The 27,926-nt window shown below is 42.7% G+C and overlaps 1 protein-coding gene and 1 long non-coding RNA gene across 5 annotated transcripts in view; both read left to right on the top strand.

Moving 5' to 3' along the window:
* The window catches only part of tet1 (tet methylcytosine dioxygenase 1), a 146,133-nt gene extending 138,540 nt beyond the window's left edge, over positions 1 to 7,593 (top strand). For all 3 annotated transcript variants that reach the window (XM_061910126.1, XM_061910127.1, XM_061910125.1), the window contains one exon: positions 6,626 to 7,593. In XM_061910126.1, the coding sequence (XP_061766110.1) occupies positions 6,626 to 7,557 (932 nt within the window). In that variant the 3' untranslated portion in view covers positions 7,558 to 7,593. The remainder of the gene's footprint in view (positions 1 to 6,625) is intronic.
* A 449-nt stretch (positions 7,594 to 8,042) lies between these two features.
* On the top strand, positions 8,043 to 18,711 carry LOC133558933 (uncharacterized). Of its 2 annotated transcripts, none has more exons than XR_009808064.1 (2): positions 8,043 to 11,355; positions 11,978 to 18,711. It is a non-coding gene; the product is annotated as an uncharacterized LOC133558933 (long non-coding RNA). The 2 variants fall into 2 exon arrangements; XR_009808063.1 differs by having other exon boundaries at positions 8,043 to 11,562.
* Positions 18,712 to 27,926: the final 9,215 nt, after the last annotated feature.

The following is a 27,926-nucleotide window of genomic DNA, read 5'->3' as shown; positions in this document are numbered from 1 at the left end:
TACATATATATATGGGCAGCACGGTGGTGGAGGGGTTAGTGCGTCTGCCTCACAATACAAAGGTCCTGAGTAATCCTGGGTTAAATCCCGGGCTCGGGATCTTTCTGTGTGGAGTTTGCATGTTCTCCCCGTGACTGCGTGGGTTCCCTCCGAGTACTCCGGCTTCCTCCCACTTCCAAAAACATGCACCTGATTGGCAACACTAAATTGGCCCTAGTGTGTGAATGTGAGTGTGAATGTTGTCTGTCTATCTGTGTTGGCCCTGCGATGAGGTGGCGACTTGTCCAGGGTGTACCCCGCCTTCCGCCCGATTGTAGCTGAAATAGGCACCAGCGCCCCCTGCAACCCCAAAGGGAATAAGCAGTAGAAAATGAATATATATATATATATATATATATATATATATATATATATATATATATATATATATATATAGATAGATAGATAGATAGATAGATAGATAGATAGATAGATAGATAGATATATATATATATATATATATATATATATATATATATATATATATATATATATATATATATATATGTGTGTATATACATATATATATATATATATATATATATATATATATATGTGTGTATATATATATATATATATATATAGTTATATATATAGTTATATATATATATATAGTTATATATATATATACATATATATAGTTTTATATGTATATATATTAAGGGTGTGGGGAAAAATCGATTCGAATTTGAATGGCGATTCTCCCGTTGTGCGATTCAGAATCGATTCTCATTTTAAAAAAATCAATCCAACAAAACAATACACAGCAATACCATAACAATGCAATCCAATTCCAAAACCAAACCTGACCCAGCAACACTCAGAACTGCAATAAACAGAGCAATTGAGAGGAGACACAAACACCACACAGAACAAACCAAAAGTAGTGAAACAAAAATGAATATTATCAACAACAGTATTAATATTAGTTATAATTTCAGCATAGCAGTGATTAAAAATCCCTCACTGACATCATTAGACATTTATAAAAAATAATAAAAAAGAACAATAGTGTCACAGTGGCTTACACTTGCATGGCATCTCATAAGCTTGACAACACACTGTGTCCAATGTTTTCACAAAGATAAAATAAGTCATATTTTTGGTTCGTTTAATCGTTAAAACAAATTTACATTATTGCAAACAGTTGATGAAAAATTGTCCTTTACAATTATAAAAGCTTTTTTTTTTTTAATCTGTTTTATATAAGGCACAGAACGGGTAGGTACGCTCCTACACCCGCCTGTACCTACCCGTTATGTGCCTTATATAAACCGTGGTATGTGAATGCTTCCATTAAAATCTCCTGATGATTGAGGGAATCCCTCATGAAACAGTTCTGTAGAGATGAAGTAGTCTTGTGATTTTTCCCCACACATACATATATATATATATATATATATATATATATATATATATATATATATATATATATATATATATATATATATATATATATATATAAGGCTGGGCAACGATTAAAAATTTTAATCGAAGTTAATCGCACTATTTCTCCGATTAATCGCGATTAACTGCATTGTATACGCAAAGCCCAATAATGAATTCAAAAGTAGTGTGTAGTGCACCTTTATTGGAATATTCTCCCACATGAACAAAAGCGCCAAAACATTTGTTGTGCAAACACAATTTAAATCAGTCCTTGTTAAACAGTAGCAGTTAAATAGCATATTTTATGAAAATCAACTCAAAAAATGTCAATACAAACATTTAAGCTTATTGCCACTGCCAGGGTATTTAAGTTATCCTGTTTGTTATGGAAAATAAATATAATCTACATACAAATCTCTGAGCCACAATCATAACATCTGAACAGGCAATTTCTGAGGTAACAGCAGGAACATTTTTTTTATCAGGGATCTTATGTTTAAAAAACCTATATTATAGGTAGTGGGCTGTTTTAGGGAATTTTTGATCAAATTATCCGTAGTAGCAATATTAATAATGTTGTGTTTATTCTGCGTAGTGCACTTCAAATAATTATGACCATATCTAGGAATTGATATGATGGGAATTTTCCGATTGTTTGCTTGGTGCTTTGATAAACTGAAGGCATCATATACATGGTACTATATTGTGATGTTATGAGCCAGGGAAAAAAAGAACTACCCTACCCAGCATGCAACAGGAGTGAGGAGCATGCGCGGTAGCCCGGTATAGGTTGTGTCGCCATGACGGCATCTTGTATGTTGTGATATGCACGCTCTGAAAGTAAACGTTAAGAACTCAGCCAACACTCCTGGTCTGCATTATTCATAAATAGACAGACAACACATATACTCCGCTGCTTCACAGGCCGCTGGATGTAGCCGGCAAAGTATTCCCATGCTAGCTAGCCGCTCTAGCAAGCACGCCTCATTCAGTCCAAAACGGCCCGATCTATCCACATTCAGAATTGTCTGGCGGTCGTAAGTGATCCCGGAGTGACCACGCTGTAAACCAGCCAGGAAATTTGCAGAATTGTCCGGTATTTTTGACAAATGTTCCATCTTTACCAAGAGCCCCTCCACTCCGGGCGACGCCATCTTGTTAAGAAAAGGCGTTAACAAAATAAAAGCATGTAAACAACATACGCAAATGTGCGATAAAATAATTGTCGGCGTTAATAGATTGATGAGTTAACGCGTAATTAACGCATTAATTTGCCCACCCCTAATTTATATATATATATATATATATATATATAACTGTAGGGCTTCACGGTGGCAGAGGGGTTAGTGCGTCTGCCTCACAATACAAAGGTCCTGCAGTCCTGGGTTCAAATCCAGGCTGAGGATCTTTCTGTGTGGAGTTTGCATGTTCTCCCCGTGACTGCGTGGGTTCCCTCCGGGTACTCCGGCTTCCTCCCACTTCCAAAGACATGCACCTGGGGATAGGTTGATTGGCAACACTAAATTGGCCCTAGTGTGTGAATGTTGTCTGTCTATCTGTGTTGGCCCTGCGATGAGGTGGCGACTTGTCCAGGGTGTACCCCGCCTCCCGCCCGATTGTAGCTGAGATAGGCGCCAACACCCCCAGCGACCCTAAAGGGAATAAGTGGTAGAAAATTGATGGATGGAACATGGGCAGCATGGTGATAGAGGGGGTAGTGCATCTGCCTCACAATACTAAGATCCTGGGTTCGATCCTGTGCTTGGGCTCTTTCTGTGTGGAGTTTGCATGTTCTCCCCGTGACTGCGTGGGTTCCCTCCGGGTACTCTGGCTTCCTCCCACTTCCAAAGACATGCACCTGGGGATAGGTTGATTGGCAACACTAAATGGTCCCTAGTGTGTGAATGTTGTCTGTCTATCTGTGTTGGCCCTGCGATGAGGTGGCGACTTGTCCAGGGTGAACCCCGCCTCCCGCCCGATTGTAGCTGAGATAGGCGCCAACACCCCCAGCGACCCTAAAGGGAATAAGTGGTAGAAAATTGATGGATGGAACATGGGCAGCATAGTGATAGAGGGGGTAGTGCATCTGCCTCACAATACTAAGATCCTGGGTTCGATCCTGTGCTTGGGCTCTTTCTGTGTGGAGTTTGCATGTTCTCCCCGTGACTGCGTGGGTTCCCTCCGGGTACTCCGGCTTCCTCCCACTTCCAAAGACATGCACCTGGGGATAGGTTGATTGGCAACACTAAATTGGCCCTAGTGTGTGAATGTTGTCTGTCTATCTGTGTTGGCCCTGCGATGAGGTGGCGACTTGTCCAGGGTGTACCCCGCCTCCCGCCCGATTGTAGCTGAGATAGGCGCCAACACCCCCAGCGACCCTAAAGGGAATAAGTGGTAGAAAATTGATGGATGGAACATGGGCAGCATGGTGATAGAGGGGGTAGTGCATCTGCCTCACAATACTAAGATCCTGGGTTCGATCCTGTGCTTGGGCTCTTTCTGTGTGGAGTTTGCATGTTCTCCCCGTGACTGCGTGGGTTCCCTCCGGGTACTCTGGCTTCCTCCCACTTCCAAAGACATGCACCTGGGGATAGGTTGATTGGCAACACTAAATGGTCCCTAGTGTGTGAATGTTGTCTGTCTATCTGTGTTGGCCCTGCGATGAGGTGGCGACTTGTCCAGGGTGAACCCCGCCTCCCGCCCGATTGTAGCTGAGATAGGCGCCAACACCCCCAGCGACCCTAAAGGGAATAAGTGGTAGAAAATTGATGGATGGAACATGGGCAGCATAGTGATAGAGGGGGTAGTGCATCTGCCTCACAATACTAAGATCCTGGGTTCGATCCTGTGCTTGGGCTCTTTCTGTGTGGAGTTTGCATGTTCTCCCCGTGACTGCGTGGGTTCCCTCCGGGTACTCCGGCTTCCTCCCACTTCCAAAGACATGCACCTGGGGATAGGTTGATTGGCAACACTAAATGGTCCCTAGTGTGTGAATGTTGTCTGTCTATCTGTGTTGGCCCTGCGATGAGGTGGCGACTTGTCCAGGGTGTACTGCGCCTTCCGCCCGATTTTAGCTGAGATAGGCACCAGCAACCCCAAAGGGAATAAGCGGTAGAAAATGGATGGATGGAACATGGCCAGCACGGTGGGAAAAAGTGGGTAGTGCGTCTGCCTCACAAGACAAAGGTCCTGGGTTCAATCCCAGGCTCGGGATCTTTCTGTGTGGAGTTTGCATGTTCTCCCCGTGACTGCGTGGGTTCCCTCCGGGTACTCCGGCTTCCTCCCACTTCCAAAGACATGCACCTGGGGATAGGTTGATTGGCAACACTAAATGGTCCCTAGTGTGTGAATGTTGTCTGTCTATCTGTGTTGGCCCTGCGATGAGGTGGCGACTTGTCCAGGGTGTACCCCGCCTTCCGCCCGATTGTAGCTGAGATAGGCGCCAACACCCCCAGCGACCCTAAAGGGAATAAGTGGTAGAAAATTGATGGATGGAACATGGGCAGCATGGTGATAGAGGGGGTAGTGCATCTGCCTCACAATACTAAGATCCTGGGTTCGATCCTGTGCTTGGGCTCTTTCTGTGTGGAGTTTGCATGTTCTCCCCGTGACTGCGTGGGTTCCCTCCGGGTACTCTGGCTTCCTCCCACTTCCAAAGACATGCACCTGGGGATAGGTTGATTGGCAACACTAAATGGTCCCTAGTGTGTGAATGTTGTCTGTCTATCTGTGTTGGCCCTGCGATGAGGTGGCGACTTGTCCAGGGTGAACCCCGCCTCCCGCCCGATTGTAGCTGAGATAGGCGCCAACACCCCCAGCGACCCTAAAGGGAATAAGTGGTAGAAAATTGATGGATGGAACATGGGCAGCATAGTGATAGAGGGGGTAGTGCATCTGCCTCACAATACTAAGATCCTGGGTTCGATCCTGTGCTTGGGCTCTTTCTGTGTGGAGTTTGCATGTTCTCCCCGTGACTGCGTGGGTTCCCTCCGGGTACTCCGGCTTCCTCCCACTTCCAAAGACATGCACCTGGGGATAGGTTGATTGGCAACACTAAATGGTCCCTAGTGTGTGAATGTTGTCTGTCTATCTGTGTTGGCCCTGCGATGAGGTGGCGACTTGTCCAGGGTGTACTGCGCCTTCCGCCCGATTTTAGCTGAGATAGGCACCAGCAACCCCAAAGGGAATAAGCGGTAGAAAATGGATGGATGGAACATGGCCAGCACGGTGGGAAAAAGTGGGTAGTGCGTCTGCCTCACAAGACAAAGGTCCTGGGTTCAATCCCAGGCTCGGGATCTTTCTGTGTGGAGTTTGCATGTTCTCCCCGTGACTGCGTGGGTTCCCTCCGGGTACTCCGGCTTCCTCCCACTTCCAAAGACATGCACCTGGGGATAGGTTGATTGGCAACACTAAATGGTCCCTAGTGTGTGAATGTTGTCTGTCTATCTGTGTTGGCCCTGCGATGAGGTGGCGACTTGTCCAGGGTGTACCCCGCCTTCCGCCCGATTGTAGCTGAGATAGGCGCCAACACCCCCAGCGACCCTAAAGGGAATAAGTGGTAGAAAATTGATGGATGGAACATGGGCAGCATGGTGATAGAGGGGGTAGTGCATCTGCCTCACAATACTAAGATCCTGGGTTCGATCCTGTGCTTGGGCTCTTTCTGTGTGGAGTTTGCATGTTCTCCCCGTGACTGCGTGGGTTCCCTCCGGGTACTCCGGCTTCCTCCCACTTCCAAAGACATGCACCTGGGGATAGGTTGATTGGCAACACTAAATTGGCCCTAGTGTGTGAATGTTGTCTGTCTATCTGTGTTGGCCCTGCGATGAGGTGGCGACTTGTCCAGGGTGTACCCCGCCTTCCGCCCGATTGTAGCTGAGATAGGCGCCAGCGCCCCCCGCGACCCCGAAAGGGAATAAGCGGTAGAAAATGGATGGATATATAACTATCTATCTGTGTCTGCTTGTAAGTACTCCGTGATTGTGCGCCACCAAACATGCTCATCTTCTGGTAAAACCAGCTATGTCACGGTGGACCGGTATTTTTTCAGAGGTGGTATAGTACCGAATAGGATCATTTAGTATCGCGGTACCATACTAATACCGGGATATCGTAGAACCCTATTAGATTCCAAATGGAACTGTTTTAGCAGCATTCGACTTTGAGGACTAAATCTATATTTCTGCTTTCAAAACAGTGCAACACGCCCTTTACAACACTTACAAAGTATCGCCTCGACCTGCCAGCGTTGGACGGTGCCAGCCCAGCACTTACAGTCAAAGCACCAGCAACTATCACCAACAGAGGGAGCCAGTGTCCCCCAACCCGGGCGTCCAGTACGGCCACAATGGCTCGGTTCTGGCAATGAACGAGGCAATCAATGGGTGTCCTGCAACACCCGGCGAGCAGAGGAGCCCGTTCGGATCCCCGTCAGAACGCGTAGCTGCACATAATTACCCCTGTACTTTTAAAACTGAGCCCGGCGAGGTGCGATCTCCTTTGCGGAGACCCTCCCCCAGCGGAAGTGCTCCCCCCCACACCTCCTTCTCCCCTAGACCTACCTCTGAGGGCCTCTTCAGCAGGCTCAACGGACTCCACCGGGCGGCGGGGGACGCCGAGCTCTTGAGTCGCGACTTCGCCTCCCTCCCCCTGGATCCGGAGGAGGTGAAGGAGGAAGAGCTGTGGTCGGACAGCGAGCACAACTTCCTGGACCACGACATCGGCGGCGTGGCGGTGGCGCCGTCGCACGGCTCCATCCTCATCGAGTGCGCGCGGCGGGAGCTGCACGCCACCACGCCCATCCTCAAGCCCGACCGCAGCCACCCCACCCGCATCTCCCTGGTCTTCTACCAGCACAAGTCCCTCAACGAGCCGGGCCACGGGATGGCCATGTGGGACGCCAAAATGGCCAAGCGGGAGCGGGAGAGGGAGGAGGAAGTGGAGAGGTTGAGGATGGAGGAGGCGGGAGGCAGGGAGCTGGAGGAAGGAGCAGGGGTGGAGGCAGAGGAAGCGTGGAAGAGGATGAATGTTCCCACGCGGCAAACGTGGACGCTACCAAGGGACGGCGTCATCACTGTGTCCCCTTATGCTCTCACGCATGTGACGGGTCCTTACAACAGCTGGACTTAACACACACACACACACACACACACACACACACACACACACACACACACACACACACACTGTGCTTATTTATGCCTTACCTCAATCAACTTGAGACCGCTTGTCTTTTGTGTTTTTGTTGGGGTTTTTTTTTTTCCACCTGGTCCTCATCGTGCTCTTTTTTATCTCCGTTTGCTCGCTTTGTGCTCCTTCGTCCGTCACTCACGAGAAGACGAGGAAGACCAGAGTTTGTAGGGTTGTTGTTTTTTTTTAAACTGTGAGTTTTGTTTGTAAAAAGAGATGGTGCTTTGAAGCATTTTAAATCTGTTTTTAAAGGTTTTAGAATTTGGTTTTGTGTATATATATATATATATATATATATATATATACATACATATATATATATATATATATATATATATATATATATATATATATATATATATATATATATATATATATATATATATATATATATATATATATATATATATATATATACAGTACAGGCCAAATGTTTGGACACACCTTCTCATTCAATGCGTTTTCTTTATTTTCAGGACTATTTACATTGTAGATTGTCACTGTGAATGTGGATTATATTTATATAGCGCTTTTCTCTAGTGACTCAAAGCGCTTTACATAGAGAAACCCAATATCTAAGTTACATTTAAGCGTTGACCGGTCCGCGGATACAAAAAGTACAAAAAGGTTGGGGACCACTGCAGTAGTGTACACAGAGTTAAAAGGTGCTGTCCACGCATGTGGCCAACTAAGTGATGTGAAGTGAATCATATTTATATAGCGCTTTTCTCTAGTGACTCAAAGCGCTTTACATAGTGACACCCAATATCTAAGTTACATTTAAGCGTTGACCGGTCCGCGGATAAAAAAAGTACAAAAAGGGTTGGGGACCACTACAGTAGTGTACACAGAGTTAAAAGGTGCTGTCCACGCATGTGGCCAACTAAGTGATGTGAAGTGAATCATATTTATATAGCGCTTTTCTCTAGTGACTCAAAGCGCTTTACATAGTGACACCCAATATCTAAGTTACATTTAAGCGTTGACCGGTCCGCGGATACAAAAAGTACAAAAAGGTTGCGGACCACTGCAGTAGTGTACACAATTTTGGAATTAAGAGTTAAAAGGTGCTGTCCACGCATGTGGCCAACTAAGTGATGTGAAGTGAATCATATTTATATAGCGCTTTTCTCTAGTGACTCAAAGCGCTTTACATAGAGAAACCCAATATCTAAGTTACATTTAAGCGTTGACCGGTCCACGGATACAAAAAGTACAAAAAGGTTGGAGACCACTGCAGTAGTGTACACAATTTTGGAATTAAGAGTTAAAAGGTGCTGTCCACGCATGTGGCCAACTAAGTGAAGTGAAGTGAATCATTTATATAGCGCTTTTCTCTAGTGACTCAAAGCGCTTTACATAGAGAAACCCAATATCTAAGTTACATTTAAGCGTTGACCGGTCCGCGGATACAAAAAGTACAAAAAGGTTGGGGACCACTGCAGTCGTGTACACAATTTTGGAATTAAGAGTTAAAAGGTGCTGTCCACGCATGTGGCCAACTAAGTGAAGTGAAGTGAATCATATTTATATAGCGCTTTTCTCTAGCGACTCAAAGCGCTTTACATAGTGAAACCCAATATCTAAGTTACATTTAAGCGTTGACCGGTCCGCGGATACAAAAAGTACAAAAAGGTTGGGGACCACTGCAGTAGTGTACACAATTTTGGAATTAAGAGTTAAAAGGTGCTGTCCACGCATGTGGCCAACTAAGTGATGTGAAGTGAATCATATTTATATAGCGCTTTTTTCTAGTGACTCAAAGCGCTTAACATAGTGAAACCCAATATCTAAGTTACATTTAAGCGTTGACCGGTCCGCGGATACAAAAAGGTTGGGGACCACTGCAGTAGTGTACACAATTTTGGAATTAAGAGTTAAAAGGCGCTGTCCACGCATGTGGCCAACTAAGTGAAGTGAAGTGAATCATATTTATATAGCGCTTTTCTCTAGTGACTCAAAGCACTTAACATAGAGAAACCCAATATCTAAGTTACATTTAAGCGTTGACCGGTCCGCGGATACAAAAAGTACAAAAAGGTTGGCGACCACTGTAGTAGTGTACACAATTTTGGAATCAAGAGTTAAAAGGTGCTGTCCACGCATGTGGCCAACTAAGTGATGTGAAGTGAATCATATTTATATAGCGCTTTTCTCTAGTGACTCAAAGCCCTTTACATAGAGAAACCCAATATCTAAGTTACATTTGAGCGTTGACCGGTCCGTGGATACAAAAAGTACAAAAAGGTTGGAGACCACTGTAGTAGTGTACACAATTTTGGAATTAAGAGTTAAAAGGTGCTGTCCACGCTTGTGGCCAACTAAGTGAAGTGAAGTGAATCATATTTATATAGCGCTTTTCTCTAGTGACTCAAAGCGCTTTACATAGAGAAACCCAATATCTAAGTTACATTTAAGCGTTGACCGGTCCGCGGGTACAAAAAGTACAAAAAGGTTGGGGACCACTGCAGTCGTGTACACAATTTTGGAATTAAGAGTTCAAAGGTGCTGTCCACGCATGTGGCCAACTAAGTGATGTGAAGTGAATCATATTTATATAGCGCTTTTCTCTAGTGACTCAAAGCCCTTTACATAGAGAAACCCAATATCTAAGTTACATTTAAGCGTTGACCGGTCCGCGGATACAAAAAGTACAAAAAGGTTGGGGACCACTGCAGTAGTGTACACAATTTTGGGATTAAGAGTTAAAAAGGTGCTGTCCACGCATGTGGCCAACTAAGTGAAGTGAATCATATTTATATAGCGCTTTTCTCTAGTGACTCAAAGCGCTTTACATAGAGAAACCCAATATCTAAGTTACATTTAAGAGTTGACCGGTCCGCGGATACAAAAAGTACAAAAAGGTTGGGGACCACTGCAGTAGTGTACACAATTTTGGAATTAAGAGTTAAAAGGTGCTGTCCACGCATGTGGCCAACTAAGTGATGTGAAGTGAATCATATTTATATAGCGCTTTTCTCTAGTAACTCAAAGCGCTTTACATAGAGAAACCCAATATCTAAGTTACATTTAAGCGTTGACCGGTCCGCGGACACAAAAAGTACAAAAAGGTTGGGGACCACTGCAGTAGTGTACACAATTTTGGAATTAAGAGTTAAAAGGTGCTGTCCACGCATGTGGCCAACTAAGTGAAGTGAAGTGAATCATATTTATATAGCGCTTTTCTCTAGTGACTCAAAGCGCTTGACATAGAGAAACCCAATATCTAAGTTACATTTAAGCGTTGACCAGTCCGCGGATACAAAAAGTACAAAAAGGTTGGGGACCACTGCAGTAGTGTACACAATTTTGGAATTAAGAGTTAAAAGGGGCTGTCCACGCATGTGGCCAACTAAGTGAAGTGAATCATATTTATATAGCGCTTTTCTCTAGTGACTCAAAGCGCTTTACATAGAGAAACCCAATATCTAAGTTACATTTGAGCGTTGACCGGTCCGCGGATACAAAAAGTACAAAAAGGTTGGGGACCACTGCAGTAGTGTACACAATTTTGGAATTAAGAGATAAAATGTGCTGTCCACGCATGTGGCCAACTAAGTGATGTGAAGTGAATCATATTTATATAGCGCTTTTCTCTAGTGACTCAAAGCGCTTAACATAGTGACACCCAATATCTAAGTTACATTTGAGCGTTGACCGGTCCGCGGGTACAAAAAGTACAAAAAGGTTGGGGACCACTACAGTCGTGTACACAATTTTGGAATTAAGAGTTAAAAGGTGCTGTCCACGCATGTGGCCAACTAAGTGAAGTGAAGTGAATCATATTTATATAGCGCTTTTCTCTAGTGACTCAAAGCGCTTTACATCGAGAAACCCAATATCTAAGTTACATTTAAGCGTTGACCGGTCCGCGGATACAAAAAGTACAAAAAGGTTGGGGACCACTGCAGTAGTGTACACAATTTTGGAATTAAGAGTTAAAAGGTGCTGTCCACGCAAGTGGCCAACTAAGTGAAGTGAAGTGAATCATATTTATATAGCGCTTTTCTCTAGCGACTCAAAGCGCTTTACATAGTGAAACCCAATATCTAAGTTACATTTAAGCGTTGACCGGTCCGCGGGTACAAAAAGTACAAAAAGGTTGGGGACCACTGCAGTCGTGTACACAATTTTGGAATTAAGAGTTCAAAGGTGCTGTCCACGCATGTGGCCAACTAAGTGATGTGAAGTGAATCATATTTATATAGCGCTTTTCTCTAGTGACTCAAAGCCCTTTACATAGAGAAACCCAATATCTAAGTTACATTTGAGCGTTGACCGGTCCGTGGATACAAAAAGTACAAAAAGGTTGGAGACCACTGCAGTAGTGTACACAATTTTGGAATTAAGAGTTAAAAAGGTGCTGTCCACGCATGTGGCCAACTAAGTGAAGTGAATCATATTTATATAGCGCTTTTCTCTAGTGACTTTACATCGTGAAACCCAATATCTAAGTTACATTTAAACCAGTGTGGGTGGCACTGGGAGCAGGTGGGTAAAGTGTCTTGCCCAAGGACACAACGGCAGTGACTAGGATGGCGGAAGCGGGACTCGAACCTGCAACCCTCAAGTTGATGGCACGGCCGCTCTACCAACCAAGCTATCAAAGGCATCAAAACTATGAATGAAGATATGTAGACTTATGTACCGTATTTTCCGCACTATAAGGCGCACCCGATTATAAGGCGCACTTTCAATGAATTGTTCATTTTGTTGACGAAAAATTTTCCTCATAGTTAACGTCTTTTTTTTTCTGACTAAAACGAGACGATAATTAAATAAAAAATTATTTACGTGGGCTAAGACGATGACGAGGTGTATCGACATATTCGTGAACGAATAAAAACGAGACGAAAATGTCTGCCGGAGACGAGATCCAATCGGAACTCATTTCGATAGGAAGTCGGGAAGAGAACCAATCAGAGCGACGCGGTAAGGAAGTCACGTTAACGTAGTTTGCGTTTGAGACTGAAGAAGACAAAATGTCAACGCCGGGGAGGAAGAGGAGAGAGGACTTATGGGGAAATTTTCTATTTGACGTCAAAGATAAGAAGACGCAGTGTAAGAAATGCAGCGCGGGAATTACGGGGAAAAACACAACAAACTTAAAGCGACTTTTCCAGTCCAATCACCCCGAAATCCACACACAGGTCAGCATTTTCCACAACTCACTCGACGTTATCCCGTTTATTACACGGCTTACTCGTGAAATACTACATTTGAGACATGATTTTCATCAAAATACGACTTGTGTCTGTGATTTTTCCGCTGTTTTGCTTTGACTTTCAGAAATTGAAGGGAAAGTTTACATATTACCCTTTAGTCGACTAAATCTACTGTAGTTTTCGTCGACTATAATCTTATGATATTTCGTCAACTAAAACTAGACTAAAACTAAAACAATTTAAGTAACTAAATTATGACTAAAACTAAATTACATTTTAGTCAAAAGACTATGACTAAAACTCAATCAAATTTTGCTGTCAAAATTAACACTGAAGTGAAGTGAATTACATTTATATAGCGCTTTTCTCTAGGGACTTAAAGCCATACTTGCCAACCCTCCCGGATTTTCCGGGAGACTCCCGAAATTCAGCGCCTCTCCCGAAAACCTCCCGTAAGAAATTTTCTCCCGAAAATCTCCCGAAATTCAGCTGGAGCTGGAGGGGGCGTGGCCTCCAGCTCCGGCTTTTAAATAGACATGAGTGGGGACAGCCTGTTTTCACGTCCGCTTTCCTGTTATATAAACAGCTTGCCTGCCCAATCACGTTACAACATCTACAGATTTTAATAAAAATTAAAGCTGCAGGCAGTGTTGGTCGGGTCCGCCTTTGGCCGCTGCCACGCCCTGGTCTAAGTCAGACCTACATAGAAGTCTTTGTTTCATGTCTCTACGACATTCCTAACAGAAGTTACAAGCAGTTTTCTCTGTTTTTTTTCCCTAGGGGGCGCTAGAGCGCAATTTTGACTTTTCGGGTTTGGTTTTTTATTAGATGGCAATTTTCACCAGTCTTGATGTGTGTGTAAAATTTGGTGAGTTTTGAAGCATGTTAAGGGGGTCAAATTACAGATCGGCGTTTCTGGATGTTGTTGATAAATGGCTTTCGCTTTGCATAGTACAGCTTTAACTTGCACTTTGAAGCATTTTAAGGGGGTCAAATTACAGCTCAAAGAGGCAAAAATGACATTTTTTAGGAAACTTTGCGCAGGGGTTCTTTGAAGGCGCGTAAAATCAAAACCGGAGCAGTAATCAAAACATTGTTGGATAGTTTTAATCAAAAGGGTTCAATCTCTCTCCTGTGCGAGTTTGAAGCCGAAACGACAAACGCACTCGGAGGAGTTTACGTTTGAAAAAGGTGACGGGTTTTTACCAAACTTTTATTTTGAAGGGGTCATTTTTAACTTCCTGTTGATTTTTGCCGAAGGATGTCAATCATCTAAATGTAGGTCTAAGTGAGACCTACATAAAAGTTTTTGTTTCATGTCTTTCCGGCATTCCCACCGGAAGTTACAAGCAGTTTTGTCCGTGTTTTCTTCCTCGAAGCAGTTTTTGCTATGTTTTGATCAAAAATTGCGCAAGAGCGCAATTTTGAGTTTTTTTTTTTTTTTTTCATTAGATTGCAATTTCTGCCAGTCCTGATGTGTGTGCCAAGTTTGGTGAGTTTCGAAGCATTTTAAGGGGGTCAAATTTCAGCTCAAAGAGGCAAAAATTGAATTTTTTGCGAAAATTTAGTTTTGAATGTTTTTTTTCCAACTTCCTGTTGATTTTTGCCCTAGAAGGTAGTATTATGAAATGTAGGTCTAAGTTAGACCTACGTGACAGTTTTTGTTTCATGTCTGTACGACATTCCTAACGGAAGTTACAAGCAGTCTGTTTTTTTTTGCTTCCTAGGGAAAATACGGTACTTAACAAAAAAAAGGTGAAATAACTGAAAACATGTTATGCGGACGCTGTATCCATCCGTTGTGGTGAAGAAGGAGCTGAGCCGGAAGGCAAAGCTCTCAATTTATCGGTCGATCTACGTTCCCATCCTCACCTATGGTCATGAGCTTTGGGTCATGACCGAAAGGATAAGATCACGGGTACAAGCGGACCAAATGAGTTTCTGGATAGGGTGAGAAGCTCTGTCATCTGGGAGGAACTCAAAGTAAAGCCGCTGCTCCTCCACATGGAGAGGAGCCAGATGAGGTGGTTCGGACATCTGGTCAGGATGCCACCCGAACGCCTCTTTAGGGAGGTGTTTAGGGCACGTCCGACTGGTAGGAAAGACCCAGGACACGTTGGGAAGACTATGTCTCCCGGCTGGCCTGGGAACACATCGGAATCCCCCGGGAAAAGTTGGATGAAGTTGGGGTTGGGAGGGAGGGAAGTCTGTGCTCCCCTGCTTAGGCTGCGGCCCCCGCGACCCAACCTCGGGGGCAGCAGTTCCTTCCAAATAGCCACCCTTTGCTCTGATTATTGCTTTGCACACTCTTGGCATTCTCTGGATGATCTCCAAGAGGTAGTCACCTGAAATGGTTTTCACTTCACAGGCGTGCTTGAAGCTGTTTTAACGCGTTTTCAGTTATTATTTTTTTTGTGAAGTACATAAGTCCACATGTTCCTTCATAGTTTTGATGCCTTCAGGGACAATCTACAATGTAAATAGTCTTAAAAATATAGACAACGCATTGAATGAGGTGTTTAAACCTTTGGCCTGTATTATATATTCATGATGAAAACAAAACCAATGTGACCATGTGATTATTTATTTCTGATCAAAGTGATTTCTATTTAATTCCTGGTGTTAAGCCTGTTTACTGCAAGAGTTCTATGATAACAGACATCACAATTATTCTCTTTGTTTAGTTTTCTTCTCACTGGTGCCATTGTCACTGTACCCTTTTTTTTTAAACTCTATCATACATATATTTACTAAATTACTTTTGTAGCATAATGGCTTTCCACATCAGAATGTATTGGATGGTAATGAAATGATTTATTTTGTTTTCTGGAAAGTTGCTAAAAAAAAAAAAGCACTTTTTTTTTTTTTTTTTTGTAAAATTTTGCTTAAGAAAATATATATCACAGTTTTATTTTACAGTATAAGATATGATGCATGTTTAAGGAAATTTTACTTATTATGATTTATCACAACAATTAAGTGCTTTTCATTAGTGGGCACTTAATTAATGTCTGGAAATGGATTTTATCATGTCATTCAGTTGAGATCATAGGACTCACTGTACATTTTGTCGGTGCTTGTAAGACCTCTTTTTTTTCTTTTTTTTTTACAGAAAGCACAAAGTGTTATACAGTATATGCCAACAAAAATGTTTTTATATACAGTGGGGCAAAAAAGTATTTAGTCAGTGACCGATTGTGCAAGTTCTCCCACTTAAAATGATGACAGAGTTCTGTAATCTTCATCATAGGTACACTTCAACTGTGAGAGTGTGGAGGAAAAAAAATAAATCCAGGAATTTTAAAGAATTTATTTGTAAATGATGGTAGAAAATAAGTATTTGGTCAACCATTCAAAGCTCTTTTGGCACAAAATCTCACGATACATGGCCCCATTCATTCTTTCCTTAACACGGATCAATCGTCCTGTCCCCTTAGCAGAAAAACAGCCCCAAAGCATGATGTTTCCACCCCCATGCTTCACAGTAGGTATGGTGTTCCTGGGATGCAACTCAGTATTCTTCTTCCTCCAAACACGACGAGTTGAGTTGATACCAAAATGGATACATGGATGATACAGCAGAGGATTGGGAGAATGTCATGTGGTCAGATGAAACCAAAATAGAACTTTTTGGTATAAACTCAACTGGTCGTGTTTGGAGGAAGAAGAATACTGAGTTGCATCCCAAGAACACCATACCTACTGTGAAGCATGGGGGTGGAAACATCATGCTTTGGGGCTGTTTTTCTGCTAAGGGGACAGGACGATTGATCCGTGTTAAGGAAAGAATGAATGGGGCCATGTATCGTGAGATTTTGAGCCAAAACCTCCTTCCATCAGTGAGAGCTTTGAATGGTTGACCAAATACTTATTTTCCACCATCATTTACAAATAAATTCGTTAAAATTCCTACAATGTGAACTCCTGGATTTTTTCCCCCACATTCTGTCTCTCACAGTTGAAGTCAATCAATCAACGTTTATTTATATAGCCCCAAATCACAAATGTCTCAAAGGACTGCACAAATCATTACGACTACAACATCCTCGGAAGAACCCACAAAAGGGCAAGGAAAACTCACACCCAGTGGGCAGGGAGAATTCACATCCAGTGGGACGCCAGTGACAATGCTGACTATGAGAAACCTTGGAGAGGACCTCAGATGTGGGCAACCCCCCCCCCCCTCTAGGGGACCGAAAGCAATGGATGTCGAGCGGGTCCAACATGATACTGTGAAAGTTCAATCCATAGTGGCTCCAACACAGCCGCGAGAGTTCAGTTCAAAGCGGATCCAAGACAGCAGCGAGAGTCCCGTCCACAGGAAACCATCTCAAGCGGAGGCGGGACAGCAGCGTAGAGATGTCCCCAACCGATACAGGCGAGCGGTCCATCCTGGGTCCCGACGAGCGGTCCATCATTGGGATGGTTTCCTGCTGGCTCCGCTGTGAACGGGACTCTCGCTGATGTGTTGGATCCATTATGGATTGAACTTCCACAGTATCATGTTAGACCCGCTCGACATCCATTGCTTTCCTCCTCTCCAAGGTTCTCATAGTCATTATTGTCACCGACGTCCCACTGGGTGTGAGTTTTCCTTGCCCTTATGTGGGCCTACCGAGGATGTCATAGTGGTTTGGCCAGCCCTTTGAGACACTAGTGATTTAGGGCTATATAAGTAAACATTGATTGATTGATCATGGGTCTCGACTCTGGACAGCCAGTACTTCATCCATGGTTATCGGACTGGACCCCCTCCACAATGGAGGGGGGGACATAGGAGAAAGAAAAGAAGCGGCAGATCAACTGGTCTAAAAAGGGAGTCTATTTAAAGGCTAGAGTATACAAATGAGTTTTAAGGTGAGACTTAAATGCTTCTACTGAGGTAGCATCTCGAACTGTTACCGGGAGGGCATTCCAGAGTACTGGAGCCCGAACGGAAAACGCTCTATAGCCCGCAGACTTTTTTTGGGCTCTAGGAATCACTAATAAGCCGGAGTCTTTTGAACGCAGATTTCTTGCCGGGACATATGTGTACCTATGATGAAAATTACAGACCTCTGTCATCATTTTCAGTGGGAGAACTTGCACAATCCGTGGCTGACTAAATACTTTTTTTGCCCCACTATAACTCCCACACAAACATGACCATAGTTTAGCCTCAAAACCACTCCATCAGTCATTAGTTATTAACAACATGTTCTGTTGAAAGCAATCAGGGGATTTTGTTTTTTTTACTTTCTATCCAAAACATACCTTTCTTGAAAGTGAGGTGTCACACTTTCAGTGATATACCTTCCTCTCGGTGCTACAGTAACACTCAACCTATGCTCGAATGTGACGGTGCTCTTTAAAAACAAGTCACTACAACGATTGAACATTTGCGTCACCGGCAGTCCGTTGGAACGCCGCCGTGACCAACATGCGATCATTTTTGTCGATATCCTTTTATTGTCGCGGTGAAATGCAAACCACGGTCCACATCTAACGTCTTCCACAGTCATCTCAGCAGGAAAATCACAACTAAATGAATGTAATCATGTTTAAAAGCAGTGGATTTTGAATGAAAACCAACAATTATCAACACATTTGGATTTATTGTATTCAGCCCACATGACAAAACTGTACATAAAGTGTTTGTTTTTTAATCAACCTGAAACTATCACCAGCATTGCAAAACCTGGGGAAAAAAAAACATTTTTACTACTTAAAATGTTGTATAAATATGTATGTGAACTATATGGTTTTTACTGTACTGTCTGTAGACAATGGATGCTCTTGCTTATTTTGCAACTGAATTACTGTACGTGGCTAAAAAAAAAAATATTATCCATTTTAGACTTGAGAAGAGACTAAATTTTGCATTCCTTTTACGGATGTCTGATCTCTTTCGGGATTGTGAAATAAAGTCATATTTATATTTTGGACTTTACTGTTTAGGGTTTGTCACATTTATACGGTTTCCTGGTATTTTGTTACGCCTCTTTTGTTTTTGGTAAACAAAATGTCAAGACTTGGACTTTGGTGTGATTTGTTTTCCCGTGGTGCAAAGCGATCGGAACGAGAAAAGAGCATGAATAACAAGGGTGTGTAGAGGGTGATGTCGCCAGACTGACTGCCTGGCAACTACGGGCTTAAAGGCCTACTGAAATGAGATTTTCTTATTTAAAACGGGGATAGCTGTTACGAAATATGAGAGTGGATCCCAAGGATGCAGAGACGTATTTTGGTTGTAGTAAAGTTCTTCCTTTATTTTGGTGGAAGTGGGACGTAGCCAAAACAAAAGGCAATGGTGGAAACACAAAAACACACCATGAAGAACAACTATATCAAAACAACCAAAAATAGAACAGAAAGCGATCGGAACGAGAAAAGAGCATGAACAACAAGGGTGTGTAGAGGGTGATGTCGCCAGACTGACTGCCTGGCAACTACGGGCTTAAAGGCCTACTGAAATGAGATTTTCGTATTTAAACGGGGATAGCAGTTACGAAATATGAGAGTGGATCCCAAGGATGCAGAGACGTATTTTGGTTGTAGTAAAGTTCTTCCTTTATTTTGGTGGAAGTGGGACGTAGCCAAAACAAAAGGCAATGGTGGAAACACAAAAACACACCATGAAGAACAACTATATCAAACAAGCAAAAATAGAACAGAAAGCGATCGGAACGAGAAAAGAGCATGAACAACAAGGGTGTGTAGAGGGTGATGTCGCCAGACTGACTGCCTGGCAACTACGGGCTTAAGGGCCGACTGAAATGAGATTTTCTTATTTAAAACGGGGATAGCTGTTACGAAATATGAGAGTGGATCCCAAGGATGCAGAGACGTATTTTGGTTGTAGTAAAGTTCTTCCTTTATTTTGGTGGAAGTGGGACGTAGCCAAAACAAAAGGCAATGGTGGAAATACAAAAACACACCATGAAGAACAACTATATCAAACAACCAAAAATAGAACAGAAACCGATCGGAACGAGAAAAGAGCATGAACAAGAGCAGCATGGATCTTCAGCATGAATTACAAGGGTGTGTAGAGGGTGATGTTGCCAGACTGACTGCCTGGCAACTACGGGCTTAAAGGCCTACTGAAATTAGATTTTCTTATTTAAACGGGGATAGCTGTTACGAAATATGAGAGGGGATCCCAAGGATGCAGAGACGTATTTTGGTTGTAGTAAAGTTCTTCCTTTATTTTGGTGGAAGTGGGACGTAGCCAAAACAAAAGGCAATGGTGGAAATACAAAAACACACCATGAAGAACAACTATATCAAACAACCAAAAATAGAACAGAAACCGATCGGAACGAGAAAAGAGCAGCATGAATAACAAGGGTGTGTAGAGGGTGATGTCGCCAGACTGACTGCCTGGCAACTACGGGCTTAAAGGCCTACTGAAATGAGATTTTCTTATTTAAAACGGGGATAGCAGTTACGAAATATGAGAGTGGATCCCAAGGAAGCAGAGACGTATTTTGGTTGTAGTAAAGTTCTTCCTTTATTTTGGTGGAAGTGGGACGTAGCCAAAAGGCAATGGTGGAAACACAAAAACACACCATGAAGAACAACTATATCAAACAACCAAAAATAGAACAGAAAGCGATCGGAACGAGAAAAGAGCATGAACAAGAGCAGCATGAATAACAAGGGTGTGTAGAGGGTGATGTCGCCAGACTGACTGCCTGGCAACTACGGGCTTAAAGGCCTACTGAAATGAGATTTTATTGAAACGGGGATAGCTGTTACGAAATATGAGAGTGGATCCCAAGTATGCAGAGACGTATTTTGGTTGTAGTAAAGTTCTTCCTTTATTTTGGTGGAAGTGGGACGTAGCCAAAACAAAAGGCAATGGTGGAAATACAAAAACACACCATGAAGAACAACTATATCAAACAACCAAAAATAGAACAGAAAGCGATCGGAACGAGAAAAGAGCATGAACAAGAGCAGCATGAATAACAAGGGTGTGTAGAGGGTGATGTCGCCAGACTGACTGCCTGGCAACTACGGGCTTAAAGGCCTACTGAAATTAGATTTTCTTATTTAATCGGGGATAGCTGTTACAAAATATGAGAGTGGATCCCAAAGATGCAGAGACGTATTTTGGTTGTAGTAAAGTTCTTCCTTTATTTTGGTGGAAGTGGGACGTAGCCAAAACAAAAGGCAATGGTGGAAATAAAAAAACACACCATGAAGAACAACTATATCAAACAACCAAAAATAGAACAGAAAGCGATCGGAACGAGAAAAGAGCATGAACAAGAGCAGCATGAATGACAAGGGTGTGTAGAGGGTGATGTCGCCAGACTGACTGCCTGGCAACTACGGGCTTAAAGGCCTACTGAAATGAGATTTTCTTATTTAATTGGGGATAGCTGTTACGAAATATGAGAGTGGATCCCAAGGATGCAGAGACGTATTTTGGTTGTAGTAAAGTTCTTCCTTTATTTTGGTGGAAGTGGGACGTAGCCAAAACAAAAGGCAATGGTGGAAATACAAAAACACACCATGAAGAACAACTATATCAAACAACCAAAAATAGAACAGAAAGCGATCGGAACGAGAAAAGAGCATGAACAACAAGGGTGTGTAGAGGGTGATGTCGCCAGACTGACTGCCTGGCAACTACGGGCTTAAAGGCCTACTGAAATGAGATTTTCTTATTTAAACGGGGATGGCTGTTACGAAATATGAGAGTGGATCCCAAGGATGCAGAGACGTATTTTGGTTGTAGTAAAGTTCTTCCTTTATTTTGGTGGAAGTGGGACGTAGCCAAAACAAAAAGGCAATGGTGGAAACACAAAAACACACCATGAAGAACAACTATATAAAAAAAAAAAAAAATAGAACGTGTAGAGGGTGATGTCGCCAGACTGACTGCCTGGCAACTACGGGCTTAAAGGCCAACTGAAATGAGATTTTCGTATTTAAAACGGGGATAGCTGTTACGAAATATGAGAGTGGATCCCAAGGATGCAGAGACGTATTTTGGTTGTAGTAAAGTTCTTCCTTTATTTTGGTGGAAGTGGGACGTAGCCAAAACAAAAAGGCAATGGTGGAAACACAAAAACACACCATGAAGAACAACTATATCAAAAAAAACAAAAATAGAACGTGTAGAGGGTGATGTCGCCAGACTGACTGCCTGGCAACTACGGGCTTAAAGGCATACTGAAATGAGATTTTCGTATTTAAACGGGGATAGCTGTTACGAAATATGAGAGTGGATCCCAAGGATGCAGAGACGTATTTTGGTTGTAGTAAAGTTCTTCCTTTATTTTGGTGGAAGTGGGACGTAGCCAAAACAAAAAGGCAATGGTGGAAACACAAAAACACACCATGAAGAACAACTATATCAAAAAAAACAAAAATAGAACGTGTAGAGGGTGATGTCGCCAGACTGACTGCCTGGCAACTACGGGCTTAAAGGCATACTGAAATGAGATTTTCGTATTTAAACGGGGATAGCTGTTACGAAATATGAGAGTGGATCCCAAGGATGCAGAGACGTATTTTGGTTGTAGTAAAGTTCTTCCTTTATTTTGGTGGAAGTGGGACGTAGCCAAAACAAAAGGCAATGGTGGAAATACAAAAACACACCATGAAGAACAACTATATCAAACAACCAAAAATAGAACAGAAAGCGATCGGAACGAGAAAAGAGCAGCATGAATAACAAGGGTGTGTAGAGGGTGATGTCGCCAGACTGACTGCCTGGCAACTACGGGCTTAAAGGCCTACTGAAATGAGATTTTATTGAAACGGGGATAGCTGTTACGAAATATGAGAGTGGATCCCAAGGATGCAGAGACGTATTTTGGTTGTAGTAAAGTTCTTCCTTTATTTTGGTGGAAGTGGGACGTAGCCAAAACAAAAGGCAATGGTGGAAACACAAAAACACACCATGAAGAACAACTATATCAAACAACCAAAAATAGAACAGAAACCGATCGGAACGAGAAAAGAGCAGCATGAATAACAAGGGTGTGTAGAGGGTGATGTCGCCAGACTGACTGCCTGGCAACTACGGGCTTAAAGGCCTACTGAAATGAGATTTTCTTATTTAAACGGGGATAGCTGTTACGAAATATGAGAGTGGATCCCAAGGATGCAGAGACGTATTTTGGTTGTAGTAAAGTTCTTCCTTTATTTTGGTGGAAGTGGGACGTAGCCAAAAGGCAATGGTGGAAACACAAAAACACACCATGAAGAACAACTATATCAAAACAACCAAAAATAGAACAGAAAGCGATCGGAACGAGAAAAGAGCATGAACAAGAGCAGCATGAATAACAAGGGTGTGTAGAGGGTGATGTCGCCAGACTGACTGCCTGGCAACTACGGGCTTAAAGGCCTACTGAAATGAGATTTTCTTATTGGAACGGGGATTACGAAATATGAGAGTGGATCCCAAGGATGCAGAGACGTATTTTGGTTGTAGTAAAGTTCTTCCTTTATTTTGGTGGAAGTGGGACGTAGCCAAAACAAAAGGCAATGGTGGAAATACAAAAACACACCATGAAGAACAACTATATCAAACAACCAAAAATAGAACAGAAAGCGATCGGAACGAGAAAAGAGCATGAACAAGAGCAGCATGAATAACAAGGGTGTTTAGAGGGTGATGTCGCCAGACTGACTGCCTGGCAACTACGGGCTTAAAGGCCTACTGAAATTAGATTTTCTTATTTAATCGGGGATAGCTGTTATGAAATATGAGAGTGGATCCCAAGGATGCAGAGACGTATTTTGGTTGTAGTAAAGTTCTTCCTTTATTTTGGTGGAAGTGGGACGTAGCCAAAACAAAAGGCAATGGTGGAAATACAAAAACACACCATGAAGAACAACTATATCAAACAACCAGAAATAGAACAGAAAGCGATCGGAACGAGAAAAGAGCATGAACAAGAGCAGCATGAATAACAAGGGTGTGTAGAGGGTGATGTCGCCAGACTGACTGCCTGGCAACTACGGGCTTAAAGGCCTACTGAAATGAGATTTTATTGAAACGGGGATAGCTGTTACGAAATATGAGAGTGGATCCCAAGGATGCAGAGACGTATTTTGGTTGTAGTAAAGTTCTTCCTTTATTTTGGTGGAAGTGCGACGTAGCCAAAACAAAAGGCAATGGTTGAAATACAAAAACACACCATGAAGAACAACTATATCAAAACAACCAAAAATAGAACAGAAAGCGATCGGAACGAGAAAAGAGCATGAACAAGAGCAGCATGGATCTTCAGCATGAATAACAAGGGTGTGTAGAGGGTGATGTCGCCAGACTGACTGCCTGGCAACTACGGGCTTAAAGGCCTACTGAAATGAGATTTTCTTATTTAAAACGGGGATAGCTGTTACGAAATATGAGAGTGGATCCCAAGGATGCAGAGACGTATTTTGGTTGTAGTAAAGTTCTTCCTTTATTTTGGTGAAAGTGGGACGTAGCCAAAACAAAAGGCAATGGTGGAAATAGAAAAACACACCATGAAGAACAACTATATCAAAACAACCAAAAATAGAACAGAAAGCGATCGGAACTAGAAAAGAACAGCATGAATAACAAGGGTGTGCAGAGGGTGATGTCGCCAGACTGACTGCCTGGCAACTACGGGCTTAAAGGCCTACTGAAATGAGATTTTCTTATTTAAAACGGGGATGGCTGTTACGAAATATGAGAGTGGATCCCAAGGATGCAAAGACGTATTTTGGTTGTAGTAAAGTTCTTCCTTTATTTTGGTGGAAGTGGGACGTAGCCAAAACAAAAGGCAATGGTGGAAACACAAAAACACACCATGAAGAACAACTATATCAAAACAACCAAAAATAGAACAGAAAGCGATCGGAACGAGAAAAGAGCATGAACAACAAGGGTGTGTAGAGGGTGATGTCGCCAGACTGTCTGCCTGGCAACTACGGGCTTAAAGGCCTACTGAAATGAGATTTTCTTATTTAAAACGGGGATAGCAGTTATGAAATATGAGAGTGGATCCCAAGGATGCAGAGACGTATTTTGGTTGTAGTAAAGTTCTTCCTTTATTTTGGTGGAAGTGGGACGTAGCCAAAACAAAAGGCAATGGTGGAAATAGAAAAACACACCATGAAGAACAACTATATCAAACAAGCAAAAATAGAACAGAAAACGATCGGAACGAGAAAAGAGCATGAACAAGAGCAGCATGAATAACAAGGGTGTGTAGAGGGTGATGTCGCCAGACTGACTGCCTGGCAACTACGGGCTTAAAGGCCTACTGAAATGAGATTTTCTTATTTAAACGGGGATGGCTGTTACGAAATATGAGAGTGGATCCCAAGGATGCAGAGACGTATTTTGTTTGTAGTAAAGTTCTTCCTTTATTTTGGTGGAAGTGGGACGTAGCCAAAACAAAAGGCAATGGTGGAAATACAAAAACACACCATGAAGAACAATTATATCAAACAACCAAAAATAGAACAGAAAGCGATCGGAACGAGAAAAGAGCATGAATAACAAGGGTGTGTAGAGGGTGATGTCGCCAGACTGACTGCCTGGCAACTACGGGCTTAAAGGCCTACTGAAATGAGATTTTCTTATTGAAACGGGGATAGCTGTTACGAAATATGAGAGTGGATCCCAAGGATGCAGAGACGTATTTTGGTTGTAGTAAAGTTCTTCATTTATTTTGGTGGAAGTGGGACGTAGCCAAAACAAAAGGCAATGGTGGAAACACAAAAACACACCATGAAGAACAACTATATCAAACAACCAAAAATAGAACAGAAAGCGATCGGAACGAGAAAAGAGCAGCATGAATAACAAGGGTGTGTAGAGGGTGATGTCGCCAGACTGACTGCCTGGCAACTACGGGCTTAAAGGCCTACTGAAATGAGATTTTCGTATTTAAACGGGGATAGCTGTTACGAAATATGAGAGTGGATCCCAAGGATGCAGAGACGTATTTTGGTTGTAGTAAAGTTCTTCATTTATTTTGGTGGAAGTGGGACGTAGCCAAAACAAAAGGCAATGGTGGAAACACAAAAACACACCATGAAGAACAACTATATCAAACAACCAAAAATAGAACAGAAAGCGATCGGAACGAGAAAAAAGCAGCATGAATAACAAGGGTGTGTAGAGGGTGATGTCGCCAGACTGACTGCCTGGCAACTACGGGCTTAAAGGCCTACTGAAATGAGATTTTCTTATTGGAACGGGGATAGCTGTTACGAAATATGAGAGTGGATCCCAAGGATGCAGAGACGTATTTTGGTTGTAGTAAAGTTCTTCCTTTATTTTGGTGGAAGTGGGACGTAGCCAAAACAAAAGGCAATGGTGGAAACACAAAAACACACCATGAAGAACAACTATATCAAAACAACCAAAAATAGAACAGAAAGCGATCGGAACGAGAAAAGAGCATGAATAACAAGGGTGTGTAGAGGGTGATGTCGCCAGATTGACTGCCTGGCAACTACGGGCTTAAAGGCCTACTGAAATGAGATTTTCTTATTTAAAACGGGGATAGCTGTTACGAAATATGAGAGTGGATCCCAAGGATGCAGAGACGTATTTTGGTTGTAGTAAAGTTCTTCCTTTATTTTGGTGGAAGTGGGACGTAGCCAAAACAAAAGGCAATGGTGGAAACACAAAAACACACCATGAAGAACAACTATATCAAACAACCAAAAATAGAACAGAAACCGATCGGAACGAGAAAAGAGCAGCATGAATAACAAGGGTGTGTAGAGGGTGATGTCGCCAGACTGACTGCCTGGCAACTACGGGCTTAAAGGCCTACTGAAATGAGATTTTCTTATTTAAACGGGGATAGCTGTTACGAAATATGAGAGTGGATCCCAAGGATGCAGAGACGTATTTTGGTTGTAGTAAAGTTCTTCCTCTATTTTGGTGGAAGTGGGACGTAGCCAAAACAAAAGGCAATGGTGGAAACACAAAAACACACCATGAAGAACAACTATATCAAAACAACCAAAAATAGAACAGAAAGCGATCGGAACGAGAAAAGAGCATGAACAACAAGGGTGTGTGGAGGGTGATGTCGCCAGACTGACTGCCTGGCAACTACGGGCTTAAAGGCCTACTGAAATGAGATTTTCTTATTTAAAACGGGGATAGCAGTTATGAAATATGAGAGTGGATCCCAAGGATGCAGAGACGTATTTTGGTTGTAGTAAAGTTCTTCCTTTATTTTGGTGGAAGTGGGACGTAGCCAAAACAAAAGGCAATGGTGGAAATAGAAAAACACACCATGAAGAACAACTATATCAAACAAGCAAAAATAGAACAGAAAACGATCGGAACGAGAAAAGAGCATGAACAAGAGCAGCATGAATAACAAGGGTGTGTAGAGGGTGATGTCGCCAGACTGACTGCCTGGCAACTACGGGCTTAAAGGCCTACTGAAATGAGATTTTCTTATTTAAAACGGGGATGGCTGTTACGAAATATGAGAGTGGATCCCAAGGATGCAGAGACGTATTTTGGTTGTAGTAAAGTTCTTCCTTTATTTTGGTGGAAGTGGGACGTAGCCAAAACAAAAGGCAATGGTGGAAACACAAAAACACACCATGAAGAACAACTATATCAAACAACCAAAAATAGAACAGAAACCGATCGGAACGAGAAAAGAGCAGCATGAATAACAAGGGTGTGTAGAGGGTGATGTCGCCAGACTGACTGCCTGGCAACTACGGGCTTAAAGGCCTACTGAAATGAGATTTTATTGAAACGGGGATAGCTGTTACGAAATATGAGAGTGGATCCCAAGGATGCAGAGACGTATTTTGGTTGTAGTAAAGTTCTTCCTTTATTTTGGTGGAAGTGGGACGTAGCCAAAACAAAAGGCAATGGTGGAAATACAAAAACACACCATGAAGAACAACTATATCAAACAACCAAAAATAGAACAGAAAGCGATCGGAACGAGAAAAGAGCATGAACAAGAGCAGCATGAATAACAAGGGTGTGTAGAGGGTGATGTCGCCAGACTGACTGCCTGGCAACTACGGGCTTAAAGGCCTACTGAAATGAGATTTTTCTTATTTAAACGGGGATGGCTGTTACGAAATATGAGAGTGGATCCCAAGGATGCAGAGACGTATTTTGGTTGTAGTAAAGTTCTTCCTTTATTTTGGTGGAAGTGGGACGTAGCC

This window comes from Nerophis ophidion, linkage group LG09, assembly GCF_033978795.1.
Source record: "Nerophis ophidion isolate RoL-2023_Sa linkage group LG09, RoL_Noph_v1.0, whole genome shotgun sequence".
Classification (NCBI taxonomy): domain Eukaryota; kingdom Metazoa; phylum Chordata; class Actinopteri; order Syngnathiformes; family Syngnathidae; genus Nerophis; species Nerophis ophidion.
The sequence above is the reverse complement of the archived record's forward strand: the minus strand, read 5'-3'. Positions and strand labels throughout refer to the sequence as shown.